General features: G+C 35.8%; 4 protein-coding genes across 9 annotated transcripts; 2 read left to right on the plus strand and 2 right to left on the minus strand.

The window, feature by feature from the left end:
* The first annotated feature begins 930 nt into the window (after window positions 1-930).
* On the plus strand, window positions 931-2,991 carry LOC112459867. 2 transcript variants are annotated; one of them, XM_025024234.1, is made up of 4 exons: window positions 931-1,027; window positions 1,245-1,409; window positions 2,383-2,736; window positions 2,871-2,991. In XM_025024234.1, the coding sequence occupies exons 2-4, from the start codon at window positions 1,263-1,265 to the stop codon at window positions 2,955-2,957; spliced, it is 588 nt and encodes a 195-aa protein (XP_024880002.1). In that variant the 5' UTR covers window positions 931-1,027; window positions 1,245-1,262; the 3' UTR covers window positions 2,958-2,991. The 2 variants fall into 2 exon arrangements, with proteins under 2 accessions (XP_024880002.1, XP_024880003.1); XM_025024235.1 differs by lacking the exon at window positions 931-1,027 and having other exon boundaries at window positions 1,175-1,409.
* A 1,471-nt stretch (window positions 2,992-4,462) lies between these two features.
* LOC112459849 lies at window positions 4,463-6,668 on the plus strand. Its single transcript, XM_025024197.1, has 4 exons — window positions 4,463-4,709; window positions 5,227-5,460; window positions 5,605-5,713; window positions 6,451-6,668. Exons 1-3 carry the CDS (start codon window positions 4,626-4,628, stop codon window positions 5,662-5,664), a joined length of 378 nt encoding a protein of 125 aa, XP_024879965.1. The 5' UTR covers window positions 4,463-4,625; the 3' UTR covers window positions 5,665-5,713; window positions 6,451-6,668.
* LOC112459847 (tetraspanin-9) lies at window positions 5,867-20,100 on the minus strand. Of its 5 annotated transcripts, none has more exons than XM_025024192.1 (5): window positions 19,646-20,100; window positions 12,166-12,277; window positions 8,773-8,964; window positions 7,789-7,971; window positions 5,867-7,376 (listed from the first exon to the last, which is right to left on the minus strand). In XM_025024192.1, exons 2-5 carry the CDS (start codon window positions 12,241-12,243, stop codon window positions 7,041-7,043), a joined length of 789 nt encoding a protein of 262 aa, XP_024879960.1. In that variant the 5' UTR covers window positions 12,244-12,277; window positions 19,646-20,100; the 3' UTR covers window positions 5,867-7,040. The 5 variants fall into 5 exon arrangements, with proteins under 5 accessions (XP_024879960.1, XP_024879963.1, XP_024879961.1 ...); XM_025024195.1 differs by lacking the exon at window positions 19,646-20,100 and adding an exon at window positions 12,828-12,904; XM_025024193.1 differs by lacking the exon at window positions 19,646-20,100 and adding an exon at window positions 12,594-12,738.
* A 90-nt stretch (window positions 20,101-20,190) lies between these two features.
* On the minus strand, window positions 20,191-22,450 carry LOC112459848 (protein THEM6). The gene is made up of 3 exons (XM_025024196.1): window positions 22,180-22,450; window positions 21,060-21,274; window positions 20,191-20,971 (listed from the first exon to the last, which is right to left on the minus strand). Exons 1-3 carry the CDS (start codon window positions 22,322-22,324, stop codon window positions 20,735-20,737), a joined length of 597 nt encoding a protein of 198 aa, XP_024879964.1. The 5' UTR covers window positions 22,325-22,450; the 3' UTR covers window positions 20,191-20,734.
* Between the last annotated feature and the right edge of the window lie 1,157 nt (window positions 22,451-23,607).

Raw genomic sequence — 23,607 nt, forward strand, 5'->3', positions numbered from 1 at the left:
TGGTAGAAAGAAAGAAGGAAATGGCAATGATCATAATAAGGGAGGGTAATCAGGCAGTAATACAGGAAGTGAAAATAATAATGTAAAAATAAAGAAAATATTAATCCTAGTGATGGAAAAGATGTAATTATTTCATCAATGGAAGCCACAACAAAACTAAGAATTCCACAGAATATAGTGATGTGATAGCTGAAAAAGAATCGAATAACTACAAAAAAAATAATACCTAGATCTTAATGTAATTATGAAGTAATTATAAAGTAATGGTAAACTTTCCATTAGTGAAAAATACGGTAGAAACACTATAGCGATACTGTAGCTGATTTAAACGTTCATGCATAGTTCGACGCCATCGTCCATTTTTTATTAGAAGTATATATTTTTGTATACCCGAATAATTTTATAATGTAAATTGATAATAATGTAATAACAACCAAGAGTTTGCTGCAAGTAAAATCATGTACTTTGTGATACATAAAAATTTATAATTTATTGTTGGAAAATAAAACGGCTCACTCAATTTCATAACGTTAAATTTTTGCGTTTATTTTTGCGGCTAAAGAAGAGCGATTTGCGCAGAATGCTACGTCAAGTTTCGTCGCATGACAGTAAAATTTTCCGCCAATTAAGTTGCGATATCCTTCGTCTTAGGCCAATTTTCAAACATTGCACTTGTGAAGCGATATCGATAATGTCACTATTTTTTAGATATTTTTAGTTATTGCTTTCTGCATCGATAACACGTACACATTGTTATTAAAACAGAAATATATTTTGCCATGTTCTCAATAATTTTGCAATTTAATAATATAATAATAGTTAATAAATATATAATATATAATAATATATTATTTCTTACCTGTCTTTTTGTATCCAAAAATTTGTATTTTTGCGATAAATAATTTCCTAAGTTTTTGTGACGTGTATTGATTCCAGTTTTGCTTCTCTGATCAATTGATTCACACACCTGTGATTTTCAATATGGAGAAACTTAAAGTGAAAGTAAAGCAGTGTCGTAAACCGCTAGGTAAGTTCGTCACCGTCGAGAGCGAAATCTGTTAGTCCACGATTCGCTCGTCGACTGCGACAGACTTCTGTAGATATTTATCGTGTTCTTAAGAATAAATTAATCAAAAAGTTATTTTAATCTTTTTAATCATATAAATTAATATTTTTATAAGTGCAGTGAGTTTCAAATTTTAAACTTTTCTTCGTTTAAAAGATAATTTTAGAAACTCTTTCAGACTGTATCAGAGAAAAACATGTTGCGAATTTTAATGATTTTATCGTTTGTCTGCTCATTGGACTTACTGAATGCTCGTCCTGCGGAGGAACCGATAAAATTCACCCTCGGCAACATACAAAATAATGCAGAAAACTCCACACCTTCGAAGCTGGAAGACACAAAGGTAAAATTTTGTGTTTATAAAATTTACAGTTATGTGCAAAATAATAGCATCGGCTGAAAAAAATGAAGAAAATTATAAATTTTAACAAAATTCCATTTTTTTCATTGTTATCTTTTTGTAATAATGAGATGAGATGTTTTATGTGTCTATTAATTGATATTTAATGAATAAAGCAAATTATTTTTAAGTTGATTAATTTTAAATTTAGATTTTTCTTTGTTTTTTCAGCTGGTGCTATTATTTTGCACATAACTGTATTTACGAAAATAAAGAGAAATGCAATCTTTGGAAAACGCAAGTCAAAAAAGTGACTTGCATATTAGATTGCTATATTCCAAAGCTTTGGAAGCAGTAAAACAGAAAGTTATTAATCTGAACTTATCTAAAAATCAACGTAAAAAATTGCTTGGTTAGTTTCTTAGTTAGTCATTCAAAATTTTAATTAGATCCTCGTGATTCGCCACTATAATTGGCAGGCGAAGTCAAAATTGCTATTTCGTAGGAATTATTAGAACGTGTCGGTGATGCTATTAGAATTGGCAGAGGAAGATTTGTCAATTTAATAATATTGACTAGAAACAACATTGCCAATCAAGCAGAGGTAATTACTACATCCATAGCATTCATATACCCAACGATAATTTACTTTTGATAACATGGTTATTCGCAGAGACTTATTATGTATGAAATATCTTCACCAGTTTATAGAAAGTCATCGTGTTATAGTTAACATCAATTTGACATTTTTTATTCGAAAATATAGAATAATTCATGAAGATCGTAAATAAAAATCCAATTGTAAACGATCAGAACATTATTCTCGTGTTATCTGAGAAACGCAAGATATATAATTTGGTGTTATTCCTCTTGCATTTACTCCCCATTTTCGCTTTTTTTTATTTTAGCCAATATTTTCTTGTTTGCATAATTATTAACAATTATTGGCGTGCTGATAAATTTTCTTCTTTTGCAGCAAATAAACAACAACTTTCAAAATAGTCTCGACCCATTAATTACTGAGTCTGACAAGCCTCAAAGTCGCAGATCTTTACCGTCTGTACAAAGTACTACGCCAATAAATCTGTTCCGTGTGACATCGCGAGAAACAGTTCGTTTAGAAAACGAGACCGCCCAAGCAATTTTAGAAAAACGAAAACCTGACACTATCATACAAGTTTTAAATGGGTTCTTGACACCAAAACCACTCGTTGATCGAATTAGGGACGAAGAAAAATATGGTAATATGGGAGATAAATTTATTGGAATAGGAAGAGGGTTCATTAATGGTTTCGAGAATCTCAGCAATTTTCTGAACTTCTTAACGGAAGTAAGTACAAAATAATAAATACATATATTAATGTAGTAAATATTGAGAAATGTTTAAGAAATAAAAGAAAAATCCTCTTGAACAAATCCACCTAAATATACAATACAGTAACTTATGAAAAATATTGTTTTCAGTTCCCTGTTGGTATCACCAAACAAGTTTCTCGAGGAGTAACGCAAACATTGAATGAATTAGGATCACGGCTCATTGGACTCCAATAATAAATATAAACAAATATAAAATACGCAATTAAAATCAAATGTACGTAAATTAAATAAAATTTTATATATTTTATGAAAAGCTTTTATTTAAAAACCATAAACGAAATTATGAAATTTCTTAACGTCATATGCGGAAATGTTAATTTGCGATAAACCAAAATAAGTTTTATTAAGTAATTAGCAATAATAACTTTATAACATTGTTGACGTAATTGACGTAATTTTTGATAAACGATAAATATATACAGCCTTCCTTTGTAAGAAAGTTCTTAATAAGTCAAACGCATGACAATATACTTTTTTAGAAATACTTCACTTGCACGAGTTGGTCTCACTCAAAGTTAAGGAATATCATTCCGTAATAGCTTAATATTTTCAGATATTAAATCTTGCGCTTAAATGTGACAATGCAGGTGTTATACATATTTCTATTGTTGGTCCTCATCGAAAGCGTTTTTGGAAGAACAGTATGTACACGTTACACAGATTGATATATCATAATACTTTTTTATCTTATTGTCATTAAATCATGTGCATATTAGTCTGTTGGAGCAAAAGCAATTTATATGATATCACTAAAAGTAATCAGTATAATAGTTTTAAATTTTTTTTTAATGTAGCAAAGCTAACACAAATTTGTGTGTGTGTTCTTTTTGGTTTATATATTCTTCTCGCTGAAGTAACGTCAAAGAATTCTTCGGTAATCGCCTATGAGATCGATACCCGAATTTAAGCAGTAATTAAAACTATTTGTCGTTTTGTTGTCGAAAATAAATTTATAAGGTCGCCCACGTAAAAATTAAATAAGAAAATGATGGTAAACCCGGGCACACGTCGAGGTGCATGTGTGTGGCGTGCGCGCAGCGCCTCATCAGGTGATTCTCAATAATCATATGTCTAGTATGACTTTCTTAAGAATCGCTACGAACTTGAGGGTGATTTAATGATTATAAATTTATAACTATTTATTAAATTAATACTTCTCAAACTGAGCAGTAATTCACCTTTAGAGGCACCGGATTATTCCAGATGATTCAATATGGAAAGAGGAGACATCAAGAAGACACATTCAAAATTTAAAATATCTATCGTCTAACAATAAGTAACTGCAAAAATTTCTGGGCGATACCCTGATATAACACAAATAAACATATACTTTATTACGTTTCCAATGTAGAACAAATAATTAATAAAAACAGCACAAAATATTGCACAAATCATAAACATCGTTGTTAGAAAATCGTTCGATTTTACCATTTGATCAGGGTTTTGTTCATAAATTAGTTATTGACAAATTTCCAAAATGTCGTCATAGTTAAAGTAGTATATGACTCACCGATATGTTAAAATTTAAGCGCATACCGATGTCGTACACGAAATTGCGCCTGTCTTGAGTCACTTGCTGGCGATATGTAAATCGCGAATACAAGAATAATTAGTCTCTGTTCACTATCAGCTAGGTAGAAAAAAATGAGCATTACTCGAGTATAAAAGAAATGCACTGCAACCCGCGACGTCTTTCGCAAGTTTGTTTCTATTTCGTTGTCTCTCAGCTGAGTAATTTGGTGATTCCAAAAGTGTGCTCGCGAATCTAGAGAACTTAATAAAGAACCTAATAAAATCTCATTTCCTTGAAAAATCAAGATCGTTGTTCGATAGCGACTCTAAATGCGTGTGCATCTGCTGTTGATTGTGTTCTTCGCGAGCACTGTCTTAGCGCGAAGTACTCGAGATAGAAGGGATACTGCTGTGGTACGTGCATCCTTTATATACATATATATATATATATTTTTAATTACGTAAATTATCTATAATTGTTGCTGCTGATATGCCTAACGTTAAAAAGGCGAAAGCAATATTCTGCGGATTAACATATAGCGAATAGACTTTTAGTACAATAACTTATCGCCAACTATTTTATAACTTTTCAAATTTTTATCAAAGTATAATAGCCGCCACTTATGATAAATTAGTTTTTATTTTTTGGAATACTAAGAACCTTCTCTAAATATTATTACATTTTTCATATTTAGGAAATCTGTGAAATAAATATGATGTTATAAAATAAAAACGTTCCATTTTCTTTTATAGTTTTATACGCATTAAAGTAATTTTATGCAATAATTTTATTTACAACTATATATTGACTTATCGATCGGCTCAAGTTATTTTACATATCGCTTCTTGATTCTGTATTCAAGGACACTGCATAAGTAAAGTTTTATTACTTTTTACATATTCTTATCGATACATATCTATGCTTCCACAGACCACAGTACAACCTCCAATCATTTCTTATACAACTGACAATGGAAATACGAACGTCACTCCTGGAGATAAATGTGATAGAATTAATTGGGGGAATAATATTTTCCGTCAACCGTTAAAGATGATGTCTAAGCTTGTTAAATCAACATTACTAACCGTGAAAAATACTTTCTCGACGTTTTTAAAAACATTAAATTCAACGGGCGACTTTATGCTGCGCGCTATGATGCAACCGGTAAGCGTAGCGTTACTTATATTTCTTTGAAAAAATCAAATTATTTTATTTTTCTTTTCTCATAAAAATATATACTCCTTTAATATCGAGATTTAATCTTGCTTCAAACTATAAATATTAATATAATTAAAATTTTATGTGCAGTTTGTGGTAACGTTAAGGATGATAATTAGAATGATGGACTGGATGCTGCAATTTGTTTAATTCGATATTGTCTAAAGCTAGTAGCATTAAAAATATCTTCCAAATTCCGGTAAGTAATCTGCAAATATATATAAGTTGAATATAAATTTCTTTTCTTACTATCGTATGATGGTTGTCTATACCTAACAATTCATTCAGTCTTCAGTTAAATAAAAAAATGAAAAATGGAACAAAGTATATGTATTATATATGTATAACCGGCTTTTTTATCACATATAAATATATTCTTTATTATTAATAATAATTTGTTCAATACACGTAATACATCACTATCGTCGTATTATCTCGATGCATTATACAAACTTTAACATCGCTTTAACTTATGATTAATCGATTGCTTCGTCAGATAACATGTAAGAATAACGATTTTTAATTTACTAAATTTATATATTTATCTATATATAATATATATTGAATACAAAAATCTTAACAAATTATTCATGCTTATAATGAAGATAATTTCATCTACAATCTCTATTGAGTACTCGGGACTAAATCACATAATCATGCACGCTATCTATCTAATTACTCCCGATTGTTAACGTTGAAAATCGATATGACGTACAATTATTGTAAAACAAAGATTTTACAATTATTGTAAAATAGTAACTGATTAATTCGCATACATAAATGAATATCGAGTATAACGATTAAAATTATCTCTATTATTAAGAAAGTAGGATAAACTTGTCCCACTAGAAAATTACGGTTTGATGATCGATCATAATCTTCATCCTCGTTATTTACAATTTGTCCTCATATTCAAATCAATTTTTCTGTTGCCAGATTTTGCTTACACGATCTATAAAAATCTTTTTCTATCTATAAACATTAAAATGGTCGACGAGTCATACATTTCTGATGCTCTCTTAAGAAAGTTAGAGATATAAATAATTATCAGCTGACAAGATTGGAACTATTCAGAAGTCGTAATAATCACTGGGGATTGCGAGAAACATTGTTAAGATCCAGACTAAGAAGAAAGAATCCATCAATTAAATACCTATCATATTTTTTGGTACACAGCGGAAACTTTTTGGTCAACTATCTTTATCTACTTAAATTGTCTCATATGTATTTATAAAATAAATGTTCAATAATCATCGACAACGTACGTTTTCTTTTCCTAATCTTTCTTAATAAACTGTCGTCTCGTTCGTTGTGTTCGTATTCCTACAAATTCGAATTTGCGAATTCGGCGCGATTGATGAAATCGCCGCGGTGAGTTCCTCCGTGAGAGTCTTCAAAGAAGGAGCAATACACCGACGAGGATCCCGGAAAAATTCGTTCCCGCTGCGTGCAACGGGAATCGGAAAATCGCAAGAAGAGTACTATCGATCTTAGACAGTGGTTTCGTCTAAGATCGATCTGAAATTCTAGGTATTGGTAGTGTCGTAACTCTTGTACGTGTGAGAAGATCTTTTGTGCTTGACCGTGCAGAAGAGAATCATGCTGGCCACTTGGCCGAACAACTGGAGGAAGGCCACGACGAGGCCCACCGTGCCTACTATATGGAGTCTAGTTATCAGCCACATTTGAATGGCGGTCGCGCATCCTTCCTTGTACCAGAGCTCCTTGTTACGACCCTCCGAATCCAGGCGACCGCAGTATCGTTCCCGCTGCATGCAGCAGGAATCCGGCACCCGATCCTCCTCGGGCCACGCCTCGATTTGGAACCAATCCGTGTAGTCGCGTACACCGCAGCAATGAAACTGGAGGCGTAAATTTAAAACTCTGTTATATTAAACATTGATTTAACGCGTCTAGAGTCCCTCTAATCAGAGCCTGGCCAAAACTTGCAGTTCAGGATATAAAAAGAGAAAGAGAAAGCGATATACATTCATATGTATACATTCATATTGCTGTCTCTTTCTCTTTTATATTTTTTTCTCTTTCTGTTCTCTTGCTTTTGCCAAAAAATGGCGAACCAATCAAAAGTTGCTGTTGTATGGCCAGACTGTGATTAGAGGGACTCTAAACGCATTCTACGCAATGTGACACGGTTAATAATTTAGTAGAGCTATGTAAAATTTTTTTAAAGCTTTGAAATAGATTAATAAGATAGAAATATGTATAAACGTATGTTCGTGCGGTGTGGTGTGTGAACATTTTAATTAAACAAACCTCCGTATGTATATGGTCCCACATGGCAGAAAGCGTTCCCGGTTCCCTCGTAATATTGTAATGCTTCTCAATGCCGTACAATAGTTCCGCCTTCAAGCTCCTCGCGAGATGTTCCCTGAACACGAACGCCAAGGTGCCCAGCATGAACTCGGCGAGAAACATGAGTATTACCAGGCTGAAATACTGAAAATTACAGGACGTGTAAACTCTCTCTTATTATTAATTACATTATTACATTAATTACATTATTAATTACATGTAATTAACCGTTATTAATTACACGGAGAATCTCTGTAAAAGTTTCGAGATTTTTCAAAAAGACTTCTAATTATTCCAACACTAATTTCTTCCACAAACCGGGAGAAAACTAGCGTTGAAAAAAAATACGGAAAAAGAATACTTTATATTCTATGTATAATTACTATACTGTGCACGCAAGGTCTCATATGCTGTGCAAACAAATTTATCGATCCGTCATGTATTACGCCACTACACGAATTTCACAAATACCAGCTATAATGAAAAGAATATTTCATTTTGCTTAACAGGCAGATCTATTTTAAGCTGCGGTCCATTTAACACTACAAATGCTTCAAAGCATTCCTCTTCTCTTTTCTTTCAGCAAAGAAAGAAGGAGAAGAAGATTGCTTCAAAGCGTTTGTAGCATCAAATAAACTGCAGCCTTAATGTCAGTTAAAAGTGAGCAAAACAAACGAAGAAGAAAAATAATTTTCAAAAAATGTAGCGTGGTCGACATACGGATTGCTCTGTGACGAATTACTCAAAAGACGGCAAAAATTCAAATCACGATTTACTGACGACGAAGATATTCAAGACAGTCAAGTTATACGCTTCAGTCCATGAGCTGCGTCGCTGCGTGTGCGGTATTCTGCATGCATATTACAAAAAGTCCCATGATATACTATACCGCGCGCGCTTTTTGCAAGGCACGTGTTTTACAAATGGATCACGTTGTATACCAACCGTGATCAGCATGCATCTTGACTGGAACCACGCGCCGCAGCATCCGAAGAAGGCGATGACGAATGTGACGCATCCCGCGGCGAGCAGCAGCGAGTCCGCCGACACGAAGCTGTACTGCGGCACCAAGGTCGCGTATCCGGAGTAAGCCAATCGCAGCCAAAGGCCCGCACCCAAAATTCCACAAGCGCATAACTGTAAAACAAAATTACGCGTCAGTTGCGCCGTGCATCCATAAACTTTCGACGGACGTGTTTCAAAATCAGATCCATCGAAGCCGACAATGTAGTGTGGGCCATAGAGTGGGCCGAAATACGTGGGATTATCTGGAAGGGAGTGATTCTACGCTCAAAATAAATCGAAATAATAAAATACATTTTTTTTTCGAATAACGCCTTGTTTTCGAGAAACACTAAATCTGTCATGAGCCTCGAACAATTAAAAGAAAAAATTATTCTTGCATTTTGAAGAATTAACAGGACAGAATATACGTTAGAAACAATTTCAATTTAATTCGCAGAATACAATCTTGTATACGACAAAACGGCCAACATTTTTAACAATATCTCAACTAAATATAAAATAAATTTATTTTCTTTGTCTCACACAAATTCACATGTCTGTCTTAAGAGTCAACTGATTGAATTAGTTCCTGATAGTAAACAAACCATACAGAACCTACGTCTGTAGCGAAACTTATTACGTCAAGTATCAGACAAGTGCACGCGTACTCGATTGACTTTCAAAGTTCTTTTTCTCGAAAACAGGGTCTTATTTAAAAAAAAAATTATTCTATTATTTCGACTTATATTGAACCGTAAAATCACCTCAGTTGTACAATATATTTCAGGGTATAGATCATAATTATATATATGTAATATTATTATACATATAGACGAATAATTATATTAAATATTCCAAAACCACTGACAATGTTCTTTCAATCACAGCTTTAATGGTCTTTATTGCGAAATCATTTCGATTCCGAATCGGTCAAGAAAGTTGCAACAAAAGCAATATTTGATAGTTTTAGGTTCTATTCTGTTTATAACAAATCTACTAATCTTAGTTTATTAGCAAATTATATTCTTGTGTTTAAAACTAAAATGTGCAAAATATAATAGGAAACGGTACAATAATAACTTCAAACGGTAATTATAAACTGAAGAAGTAATAACAACTTTGTCAGTAGCTGCATGTCTCGCGAGATCGCATTAACGTATTATTTGATAACAATAATCCGCGAGGTATGTACTCAGAGATCTAGGAAATTATAATTAAAAGCATCGAGAGATCCTTATCGCACGCCATTCGTAGCACGCGAATACACTGGGTCAATGCCGCGTTATTTTCATTCCGGCTGTTTTCCGACAATGCGCGCACGCTCGGCAACAAAGGGTACCTCGAGCCATGCAGCGCGTTTGAGCAAAATCGGAAAGTGGAAAGTGGGCCGTGAATTAGAAAGTAACGCGACGTATTTCGAATCATCGACGCGGAAGGAAGATCGATGGCTGCGGTTGACAGCCGTCGCGAAATAACTCACGGTCAATGCGCCGAACGTGTGGCAAAGTAAACGGCAAAATTGCCATTTCTCGCGTTCGCGATAATAAAAATAATAAAAATAATAGCGAAACTGTGCGACGTTATATTTCGCTAACCAGCAAAGTGTATCGGATGTGTCAATGCGGTGACCCGTATACATTTAACGGTTTATCGTTTACCTGCTAACTTATTAGCAAATAGAGAGACTTCCCGAGCCCGCGCTCAATCGCGAGAGAGTACACAAGCTTTCTATGTAGATAAGCCGGCGGTTACCTCGCCGTGCTGTCAGTGACAGGAAGTCAACCCAGCGAAACCAGGTGAATGTTGACCTTATGGTTAATTCATCCGCGTCCTCTATATCGCGATACGTCCGATACGCGGTAGCGATAGTCGTCCCGCCTTATCGTATTCGACCGTGAACGAAGAGACGAACGTGTTTACGCGCAACACGCAGCGTGTAACATCCGCGGAAGAACTTGCAACGGTAATTTATAAATTGCAACTTGCGCGATGCAGTGTGATTAGGAAATTAATGCACTGTTACGCGACCCCGATAGCAAATTGTACAAAAGAGCGCGCGTCCGTACTTTCTAATTACCGTCAATGATGCGTGCGCGAAAACGGGACGGAGTTTTTGCAACAGCGTTATATAATCCGCAATACGTGTCGTTGACCATCAAATATATTCGTTTTATATCGCCGTTGAAATATTTATTATTAACATTAATTTTTTTTTATAATTAAAGATAAATATTTATCTAGCAACGTATCTCGTCTGAGAGAGATCTGGCTTTTCTACTTTTGGAAATTATGTAATTGTTACTGTCTTATCTAGTTTGGAGCTTCCGCAATGAACCGCGCATTAGCATCCGAAGTATAATAAGGCGGGCCACAGGTGACGCGTTTCAACGGCAATAAAGCACACAAGGACACGCGCGCGTGTAACAGTTTTGCGGCTCAGAGCAAGCGGCACCGCGTTTTATCGTCGGCTCGGATACCGTAAGTTCATAGCTCATAGAGCACGGTTCAACGCCCTATTTAAGGCTTTCATCGCGATACAGACGCCGCGGACGGACGATTTCAAGTGGAATAATAAAACCGGGGGAACGCGGTGAATGCGGCGGAATGCGGTGTGCGAATTACAAAAGCGCGTCGTCGCGTTTAATCGCCGAGCCGCGCGTGGGTCGTTATTACCGCCGGCTATTGTCTCATTTCTGTCATTTCTGACCAATTGGTGCCCCGCACTTGCACCGTATACTTGCGTGTTTACGAATCGTGCGCTGCGACGAAACATTTCATTCAAATCGAAACCTTCTCGCGCATCTTTCCAGCGCGAACGAGACGCTTTAAATATAGCTCAAGTGCTGCTCTTGAAAATCGAAATTCGCAAAATAAATCGATCTTTCGAAATATAAACATGTAATATAGATAAAATTTCCATTTGCGCACGCATTTCGCATCATTTCTGCTGTTTTTCAAAAAAATTATATAATATATAAAAATTATATCGAATCAAATTATACACTGAAAAAAAAATACTTAGATCCAAGAAAATATTTTTTCACATAGTACCAATGGCTTATTTACTTAATATAATCACATATTTATTTAGAATTAGATATTTTTACTTAATTTAAGTAAATGTCTTGTGGCATCTTGTGGCCACAAGATATTTTTACTTAATTTAAGTAAAGATATTTAATTCTAAATAAATACGTGATTATATTAAGTAAATAAGCCATTGTGGTACTATGTGAAAAGATATTTTCTTGGATCTAAGTATTTCTTTTTTTCAGTGTATAAAACCAAAATGCAATACCAAAAATAATTGATAAAAAAGGCACCTCTACGTACCCAGATCAAAACGTTGAGGGAGCAGAAAACGTGCCTGATGCACGTGTATCCTGTGCGGCCCATGATGCGATCCTTCATCGGGTCCTTACTCCGAAAGGACTGGTAACGTTTCCTGGAAACGTAGAAATGGCAACATGATCCCTTTGCGCAAAGGCAGGATGCGGGGTAGAGAATCTATATCGTTTGGCTACGAGAAGACTCTTGAGATTAGCACCACAACGCGAATTGACGTGAGACAGCGGTGTGCCCGCCGTGCAAGGTTACGGCGCTATCTCGACGATTGTTCACGGGTGTTAATTACATCGACTCAATCAGCAACTTTCGTCTTCCATCGCGTATACGAACGCTCGCGGAGAGGCTTATTACGCTCCTCTTTTACGTCACAGATATCATTATGCTAATTATATATCACCGATAAGGAAACCCACTGTGCGCATCAGCGCGAGAGCCTCGTGATGCGCATCACGGATCACCAGGAAATACTACATCTACGTTCGAGGAGCAACCTGAGGTGAACAGGACGTGGGAGGAAGGGGAAGAAGCCGCGGCGAGAGAGAGAAATAAAGAGGAGGAACGGAGGGGGGAAGAGGTGAAGAGAGCGAGGAGGAGGAGGAGGAGGAAAAGGAGGAGGAGGAGAACAAGAAGATCGACGTGCGACCTACGCGAGCGAGGATCCCGCTCGAACGCACCGACGAGGAAGATCTGTAGGATCGTCCCAGCTGACTGACTGCCGGCCGACCCGACCAGACACAATCCTCGTCAGACGCGACAACGGTCCGTTCCGATGTGTCTGAGAATTGGCTCCGATTGGCTCCGGTCTTGGTCTCCTCTCTGGAGTCTCCTTCTAGGTCCGCTAACGGGACACAGCCGCAACGAAGCCATTCACCTATACGTGATCGCGATAAAATCCCGAATGGGAAGAGGTGGAAAGGACGCCTACGAAGGATATTGCTCGTCGAACGTCACTTTTCCCGTAGGCAGCGATCGAGTCGCGAGAAAAGAATAAGACACCTTCAAGGCCGCTTGCAAGACGTTGCAGTCTCGTTTTCCCGTTATTTCCTTCGCGTCTCACGTAGAGCGCCCGCCGCTGCTCTTCATTAACCTTTTACATCCGGATTGAGGTCTCTCTTACGCGTACAGATACGCGCGCACACAGGGAACCGCGCAGAACGCTAAGGTGCAAAGGTGAAGGTAAAACTTTCGCCGAAAGGTCTCGTGTATAAAAATCTTCGCTTTCCTAGAAACTCTCATTCAGCTGTATAATAACTGCATCACCTCAAACCACTTCCCACGGTGTATCGCTTTTTGATTGCAAAGATAAAATTAAATTATCTGCATGTAATCTGTAATAAAGTTCGTGAACTATCACAAAATCATCGAACTGCTCTATTAATTTTTTTCACGTCAACTTTACATTAATTTCTCTTTCGTAAAATTTTCCTAGGTATAACAATTTTTTGACACGCCGCTGAAAAGTGTGAACTGCGCGGAAGAATCGAATAACTCCTCCTAGATCTATAACGTGTGTTGGCGCATCGGAAATTTAAATTACGGCGACCGGTCCATGTGACTTTCCTACGTTAAGTCATCGTGATAGCTATGCAAATATATATTGATCGGACAATGCACGACGGAAGAGACGTTGAATAAAAGATTATTCCTACAATATTTCTCACGTCAGCTATGGCGCGGACCATCATCATCTACGGTCTCACGTTGTTACGGCGCTTTCGTTCCATCGATTGTTTTCGTCGGCTTTGCTCGCGATACGTTGTAATTAGCATAATTAGTGGAGCGCGAACACAATTTCACTGAATTATTAAATTCTCTCTCGTGTCCTTACGGAGCAGTACAAGGTGAAGAATGAGATTGTCAGACAATTACTAAAAGGAGAAGCATCTCTTCCTGTGTTTAATCAAAGCGATTTAACCCTATTCGCTCCAACCATGCCTTTCGTGTCCCACGAATTTCTAACAGTCGTTTGTTCCGGAAAACAAATGATCGTGGGAGAATCCCCTCCACGCCGGAAAAAAGTTATTGTGGCAGGGAACCTCAGGTAAAAATTTCAAAGTCCTAGCTCATTTACTCTCGAAACGGGGAATAATCAAAATCTCGGTGGGACATGAAAGTGCATGGTTGGAGGATTACGTCAGTGTTGTGTGAAAGGTAAATGAGCATTTTTTTCGATAAAAATGTATTTTTGTGTATTATTTAACCGCATTTAAAATATTTTTGTCGTTAAAAAAGAAATTTAACATTCCACAGAGGTCTATTATGGCTCAGAGGCAGATGGAAGAGGTGGGGAGGAGCTACGATTATATAAAAAAAATTAATTTTTTTACATAAAAAATATCTGTCACACTTCAAATTCGCCTTTTCTTATTCAGAAATTCTTTTTCTAGCATTCTTTAAGTCCTTAAAGTCTTTCTGTACCATTTAAAAATTACCAAATTTGCGGCGACGAAATTAAGTATTCCTATTTAATTAATAATTATCTCATATTTTTTTTCTCATTTGCACTACTTTTAGCTTTAATTTGCGTTTTGGTTCATTAAGCTTCGTCAATTTGTTCGTGAGTTATGATTTTTTAAGTAAAACGAGTCGTAACGTGTGTTTGTCAACATATAATTGTTGTAAAAAAATATTTAAATAAATGATTTTCAAATGTTCTTTACATTGATTTTTAGTCGAAGGTACAAAGATATTATAATAATTTTTGGGGAATTTTTCAAAGCTATTAACATTATAAAAAACACGTGGGACTCGAAAGTGCATGGTTGGAGGATTATTGGGGCGAAAAAAACGTTGGAGTGAATAGGGTTAATAATAGTGCTTTAGGAGCAAAAATTATCATATTTTTTTATAAAAAAGCTTCTACAGTTTTATTAAAATCTATTAAAATATCAATGATAAATAGATAGACATTTAGATAAATTTTTACCTGAAATGCATAATTAATATATCAATGGTAATTCGAACGTATCAACAATTCTTAATTCTCGATAATAATAACGTAAATAAAATTATTGTACACACACACACACTCGCACACCGGCGCAATTAGCGCGAATAATTTTTCAGTGCCTTTGGAAACTTCGTGTATCTAACGCGACGATCCGTTCGATGGATATCGACACTTTCCAGCAAAAAAAAAAAAAGAAACACGAACATCTTGTCGGACGAGTATCCGCGTTTTAACGGAAAATCTGTTATCAGTTCATTGCATGATTAATGCGTTCCTCTCCCTACTTGCCGCAATGGAGGCCGTTATCAGAATTGAATAATATTGATTCGCCTTATCAAGAGAGCTACGCACGCTCTCACGCAGAACTCCACCCACCCGTCGTAACATATTCGTGCCACTTGTCGCGGACGGAGTCCCGTTAAATAAGAATGCTCGCGAGGAAAAAAAGCGCGAGCTGACGCAAAGAGCCGATGAAGAGTGAAATGGAACGGACGCGGATCTGAAAAAAAAAATAGAATGTTCGATCTCGTAAAAGGTGCTCGTGGACTTCACCTTGCTCAGCCTTGCTGTACGGTCACGTCTTTTCCATCCCTCGGTTATGTCACGCGTTAAGAACACGGTGACATTTATAGCGCATACTGGAAGGTGCAGAAGGAAAAAAAATCCCCGTGCGTTTCAGCACGAGGTATATTTATACACCTCGCTATATGCTCTTATTTTTATCCTAACTGGTTGTTAGGTTGTTACATTATCATGGAAATTGCAATATCCGTGTGACATCGAGTTACTTTATCGTTATAAAATTTTGTGCCGATATTATTGAAGACGTTTCAAAACATGAAGCGCTCAAACTTCTCCATTTTAATAAAAGAAAAAAGACTGGCATCAAAAGAGATCACACTTTAAAAGAAAAAATTAACCGTTCTAAGGATTAATTATTATTTTATCTAAACACAATTTAAAAAAAGAGTGTTTAGTGAAGTGCGAGCGTATGAAAAGATTTAATCGACATCGAGATCAATTTTCACGGACGAAATGGAAGGCTGCGCGAAAATAATGTACATTAGAGCGCGAAGGGGCGCACAAACGGTCCCCCTGCCTCGACTTCCTGCCAATTGCGGACAATTTACCATCATCTATGATCTCCCCACTCGCCGACGCCCGTCGCCGTCGCGTGAAACGTGTGCGTGTGGACGTGTGGTGCCTAAATGTAAAAGTTAACACGGCCCGGTTCTCGCTGAGAGGGGCCCCGTCCGTCTCTTTCACCATTTCATATGCCCATACAATCGCGTTAACACGTCCTACGCGCTCATCTTCCCACGTGATGTAATCGAGGAAAGAAGCTCGCACGCGTGTCTCGCGCGTTATCAGTCTTCCGGTGGTCGCATACGTGTACGGAATGCATCGGTTGGTTCTTTCTCGCCGCGAAAGTATGATCTTGCCAGGCTGTAATTGGTAATTTCACGTATTAATCCTTTGTTCCCGCCAAAAACATCCCAAATTGCTACGAATTAACTTTTTACAACCAACTTCTAGACCACTTTTTCGATCTTTATATTATTAATTATATTAATCGTAACACATAAAATATACGTTATTATTTATGGGACTTGTTAGTTACTTTGTGCAAAATGGTTGCATAAGTCAGAATAGTTACATGTTGAGAATATGAACTGCAAAAGCTACAGAATATCGGGCGTAACGAGCTTGTTGAAGAGAGCTCTCGCGCTGTGCAATGGAGCGAGCTATATAGTATCATACTTATTATTACGACGATCTTTAATTTCCTGCTGCGAATCGACGAATAAAGATCACGATTACATAAGGATTTATTGAAAAGTATTACGTATAAATTAATCGTTAATCGTAAAATGATACGTCAAGACATGCGTATCCTTCGTCGGACAAAGCCACGTACAAACACGAATCCAGTTAGTTTAATCCCTCTCAAACCCTTCTCACGCATACGTGATCGGTTTCTTAAACACGGTATTAGGAAGTCTTTTTTTGGCCGACAAATCCGTCATTGAAATTCTCGCGTCGTTCTTTGAACGTTTACATACTGTCAATCCTTTCCTAAAAATAATATCCTTTTAAATACATTATAGAAAATATATGTTGTTTATATATTTTTATTTCGCTTAAAGTTAAAAAAAATATCGAAAAAAGTACAAAAAAGTATACATATAAACTCGAATTCTATATATTTTATAATAATTATGTTTTGTACGTTATAAATAATATTTACGATGTTAATATAAATTTTACATTTAGGAAAAATAAAATATTAAAAGTTCGATATACAATACAATGTTATTTAAATTCTTGCTGGGAGATATAGTTACAGTGAACATAATCATGTTACAGATACGTGGTCTATTATACCTACGAGTCGAAACGAAACATTTCCGATTGCAGTATCCGCAATTTTACGTGTTTCCAGACCTAATTTCGAAGAATTTCAGACGTTAACTCGGAAACCTATGCAAGCCACTTCACAACAATTAATGATTTTGAGTGTGCTACGGCGTACCTAACGGAAAACGAGCGGATAACGTTATAAAACTGTCGGAGAGCAATTTTATTCGAGTTTGGAATGTGCACAATTTCCCACGAATTTATGGGGAAGGGTAATAAACCGAGAAGAAACGATATCTTCGCCGAAGAAAGCGTCGATTCATTGTTCTGTTAAATGTTGGCGCATGGGAAGAGAAATCGACGAGCGACCTGTTCGCACGATCGATCTCCTGGCACTCAGGATAACCGCGTGCGTTATCAGCGTGTTTTTTCTGGCTTAGACACGGTCGGAAAAGTGCTTGCGATTTAAAGTGAAAAACTGACGAAAGAAAACGACGGACGTCCCAATATTTTTCAGACACGTGAGAAAATTGTAAGACAATAAAACTATAAAAGATAATAAAACTTTCTCCCTGTTATATCGAAGAAACGAAATGGCTCCCATGCTCGTTCTCACTACAAAGAGTACGCTTGCACTCGCGCTCGATTTACTATCATAGATAAATTGTCTAATTTGTAATTACGCATGTAAAGGGTCACGTACATCAGTAAACTCGCATAATGATCGCGGTCGTCAGTTCGAGACAATTCGCTGAAAACATATTAATCCTTTCTGTCGAGGTCTAAATCATCTCGTCGAAACTGATAAGGCCATGAGATACACGCGACAGCATTAATCCGGCCACTAACGTGATGGTCTTCTAACACGATGAAGCGACGCGGAGAAGACTCATTTCGAATGTGACCTTCAATAGTAATGTTTAAAAATAATTCTAATTCACACAGAGACACGCACGCATATTATACATTTAAAGAAAATATAAAGGAATAATTATCTTTTTTTAATTCGTCAAATAAAATTTCCAAAGTTTCTTATAACTAAAAAAATTTTTCGCAGAGATATTAAAAAAATCGCATTTCCCTGCATTTTTAAATTTTTTATAGATATAAATTTTATTGTAAATTTATATCTTTTTATTATTATATCTGTAATTAAATTAAAATTGTATTAAAGATAGATATTTTATAAATTAATTTGAAAAATAAAATTTTCTTATCTATTTTCCCTCCTAAAGCCTTATTTGCCATAAACTCTTTTTGTTTAATCATTAATTTGAAACAAAAGCTACTATCACGTTAATAAAAAATTAGTTCCAATTCGGCCAAAGCATTTATGGTGCAATCTGTTGAACATCTGTTAGTTTTAGACATTTATATTTAGACTGTCATCGAGAGTGAAGAACTTAATAAAGAAGAAGTTGCACATTTCCGTGATTCTGTTTTCACTGAAATATAGAAAATTGCACCGCCATTGTCGCTAATTTGAATAATAGCTCTGAACAATATCCAATCTATGCATGCAACATTTCTCGTGATGTAATCGCGTAATTTTACCCGCATGCATTTACGCACCGTGCAGTTATCGTTAACTCCGTTCGCGAACGCGACGCCGAGCGTATCCAGGTTGTGTTTGTAAGCAGAAATACGTGAGTTTCGTATGCTGAATCTGCGAGGCGGATTTCATAACTCCGCTTCACCGATCAAGACATAAGTGAATCGTTCGCTTTATTAATCAAGCTTCACATTGCGAAACCTGGCTCACTCGTGCCACCGTCACGACGGAATGTACTTACAAAATGTAATAACGCAAGCGATTATTTCAATAATGAAAATCGCGCAAATTACTGCAATTTGAATTCTTAAAGTATTCCTTTCGTCGGAACGATTTTTAATCACTTTTAACATTTCTTGCAATTCTCTAATTCTAACATCAACGCGGAATCGCTTTTGTAAAATTAATTATTATTCGTACTTAAACGACGCTCGCAATAATGAGAACATTTTAAATGACAAACCTAACGTTCACTGAAATTATAAAGTAATTTGCGAAAATGACGCATTTAATGAGCAAGAATTTAAAATAATATATGAGAAAAGTAGATGTTCTCCATTAATATGTAAGTTTCCAACAAACGTAATGATGCACTGATCACTCACAGGTGAAATAAAGATGCTCATCCGTATTGTTCTCTGTAGGGAGCTGTCGCGAGCTCTTCGCCACCGAGTGGCTCACAAAAGTTCATGGAAAGCGCAGTCAAAGGTCGACTCGCGTAGCTTCGCGGTAGCTTTCGAGTTCGCGGATCGACTGCGCGGTACCAGTCCGCATCCGCAGCAACATCCGTTCTCCGTTCGTCCGAGCCGGTACCAGAATCGCCATCTGACGGTTCGTGATACAGGCGCGACACAACGGATTATCCGATGTAACGTTAATTACAAAAGTCAATAAAAAAGCAAAATGTGCAAGTTTTATAACGAGCGTGTAAAATTCCGATAATTAACCAATCATCGCCAACAGATGAAGTCATCTTGAATAACGAGTGCGATTATTGATCCTTGTTTAGATAAAAATGTAACGTAACAATCACCCGTAACAATTAACATAAAAGTCAATCCAAAAAATATGCAAAGTATTTTGTAATAAGTGTAAAATTCCGATGATTCGTTGGCAACGTCATCTTGAGTAACGAATGCGATTACAGATTTTTGTTCAAAGAAAAATTTATTGACCAAATATTAGAATTGTATCATCAATGTTTTATCAACATTTTATAATAAAATTAGGAACTTTATCGTTTAAGCACGAGATAAATACTTTTTACATTAATGATGAAATGTCCTGTTATCTTAAATTTATTGCGTTCATAAGATTATGAACGCGTTACAACTAATGATAAGTAATATATATTTAGTAAAATTTAACAAAATTTTATTTCTTACTAATTGTAGAGCAAAAAGGAACATTTTACGACATATAAACCAAAATTAAATTCTACTCAACATTGTACCTCAATTAATATTAAGATATATAATTCAATATTACAATCTTAAATTTAAAAATAGCATTTTAATTAAAGAGCTTCAAAAGGCAACCGTATAAATACCATTATACCATAAATAGATATGCTGTTATATGTATAAAATTATACACATTGCAACAAAGAATCAACCGTAATATAAAAATTATTCTAAAAGAATATTAAATAAATAACGTGTCAAACAAACGCATTAAAAAGAACATATTCTTTCTTATTTCTGTTTCTTCAGACTTTGAGATGATTCTTCCATGGACTCCAGCCACAACTGAAGTTCTTTGGTGGGCTCCGGCCTGCGTGTTTCTGGCTCGATTTCGGCGATTATATCCGCTACCGGAATTTTCAATCCGGTTACAGTTTGTCTGCTCAATACGACGGCGCGAATAAAATTATCCGTGAGACTGATAAATTGCTGTTCTATATAAAAGTGTTTGTCTTCCCAATAAATGAGCTGCAACAAGAAAAATTAAATCGACTTAATTATCGCGCAAGAACAATAAAAACATTTTAAAAAAACGCAAAAAAGTAATCGATCGTACCTTTGTCGTAACCTTGTACGGCGTAAAGATAGGAATTGCCCGACGATATCGTATAGTGGATGCACCTTGAACAGCACCGCCGCCTCTTTTTGCGACCGCGTCGTAAATACCTGAATTATCGTAAAAGTAAAAACGCGCAAAATCCAACTCGCGCAAGTATCGTGCGTTATTCATGTGCTTCAAGACCAGGTCAACGTCCTGAGTGCTGCAGATTCCTAGAACAAGGGAAATTCATTAGCTATTGTATCTCACGACAGAGACGAAATTTTCTGGTGGCCAAAGAGTTACAAGCTTTCTGTTCGGATTTTTCGAAATTGTATACGGATAACCACTTATCCTTTGAAACGCGAACCTTTCTATTTCGAATAGTCCAACTCGTCCAATGTGTTTGTCCTACTTAAATGAATCTTATTACTTAATAACTGAAAAAATCGTATAATGAACTTTTGGAGTTTAAAACAGAGATATTACAAGAAACGACTTGTATATACATATACGTGACTGTTTAGTCTTTCTGCGAATGAATATACGGTGCCGGTGTTCCGTAGAGTGAAGAAATATACGCCGATATGCTGGCGCATCATTCCGTACAGTTATTTGCCGACCCACATAATGTAACTGAATACATTTGAAAACATGACTCACAGAATGTAAATATACGTCATAAATAAGTAGTGTACAGTGTGTGCACCGGTGTGTGCACACCTGGTAAATTATGAACATTTTGATGCGTCGAACAAAAATGTACACGATACATGTAAAATGTCTTTGCAAAATATTGGAACGTATTTTTATCGCGATATGTCTAATAATGTAAATCTTATTCGCGACCTTTGCTCTTGATACACGTAACGACGACAATACGATACGACTTTGCACACGATCTATATCTCGCTTCCTCCACACTCGGCGAATTATTTAATTTCCCACAATTATTTCCATGAAGTATCGATAATATCTCATAGAAAATTTTATTTTTTTGTGACGTAACAATGTACTTCTTCCGTTCCTTAGAATTATTTATCAATGTCCTTGCAATTAAAAATGCCTCATTTAACAAACCGCAAATAGATTTATTCACAAACAAAGTTAATAATCTATTATAAGTGTGAGAACTTACCATAAATCGTTGTCGTATCGAAGAGCTTCTTCTTCTTCTCGAAAAGTCTGCCCCAAACGATGGTGAAGATAATTCTTAGGAAGTAGTTTACATCGAATAAAATGTAGAGAATGGCGACTATCGCCACGGCACAAGAACACAACATTATCAGCTTCCTACCGGCGTATCTCTCGCTATCTGAACAAAATATACTGTAGCACGCCGATTCGATACGCGCCTCCTCACGGTCGACAGAAGACTGACCGTGACTCTAGCTTGTCTGGAGGTCTCCAAAGAACCGGTTCCAGAGGCACGTTACTAAAGACCGACGCTTCAAAACGTTGATTGATCGAAAAATGACAACCAAAATTAGAATCACAAATTGGAAGATTTACAAATAAAATGTCAAGAGATTTATAATAGAACATCACACAAGTTAAACGCACATAATAAGTTCCTTTTATATTAAAAAAGAATAAAGAAATATTAATTACTCTGTACAGATAAATGATAGCTGCTGTTTTAATTTGTTCTTCTTTTAATTTAAAATTCTACAAATATGTCTTTTAACACATGCAAAATCAGCTCCGATAACTGAAAAAATGTTTTATTACCTGTCTAACTATTTAAATTTTAATATCTCATTTCGCTGATTAAGTCTAAATCCTTAAATGCCCCGTGGGATCCAGCGGACCCCAGACTTTTTAGAATAAAATGTTTTCAAATGTTTTTGCCAAAAAAGGAGCTCCCATTGATGATAATTGAGTGATTGACCTACCCGTTTGTACACTTAGCAGTACTCAGTTTACTTAATTTTTTATACTATGTGGAAATTGAAATTTTAACAATATAATCATTTTATTTTATTTTCTAAGCTTTGAACAACATTGAAAAAAAATTTTCATAACTAAAGATAAAAAAATCAATGAGTAACGAGACATTTTTCATGCTGGGGTCTTTTAGACCCCTCATGTCATTTACGAGATTCTTGAGAGGTGTGGCATTTAAGGGTTAAATGAATCAAGATTGAGACTATATTAAAAATAAGGTTTCTCTATTTTTATAAAAATCTCCATTTTTTATAAAATTTTATTAATTCTTATAAATATTAGGTAACACACACGACAGAGGAAGTTAGCGGCTATAAAAAATACGTGAACTATCATTGGTGTTAATAAATCAGTGACCTCGCTGCTAATTATTTATTCCAATGTGTGCGCATATCCAATCAGATACAATATTATAGTCTGCAAAGTTGTTAGGTATAAGGAAGCAAACTAAAATACCGGCGACTTTTTCAAAAACATCAAGTTATTATTGCGAAAAGACGCGTTTTTAATTTAATAGATAGATATATTTCTTCCAATATGTGAAGGCACCTAATATACTATGTAAATACACAGGCATTATTATTAATGCCGAATTTAACCCGGCTTTAGTAATCGCGCG

Source organism: Temnothorax curvispinosus, unplaced genomic scaffold, assembly GCF_003070985.1.
Source record: "Temnothorax curvispinosus isolate PA1 unplaced genomic scaffold, ASM307098v1 QBEX01010178.1, whole genome shotgun sequence".
Lineage (NCBI taxonomy): Eukaryota > Metazoa > Arthropoda > Insecta > Hymenoptera > Formicidae > Temnothorax > Temnothorax curvispinosus.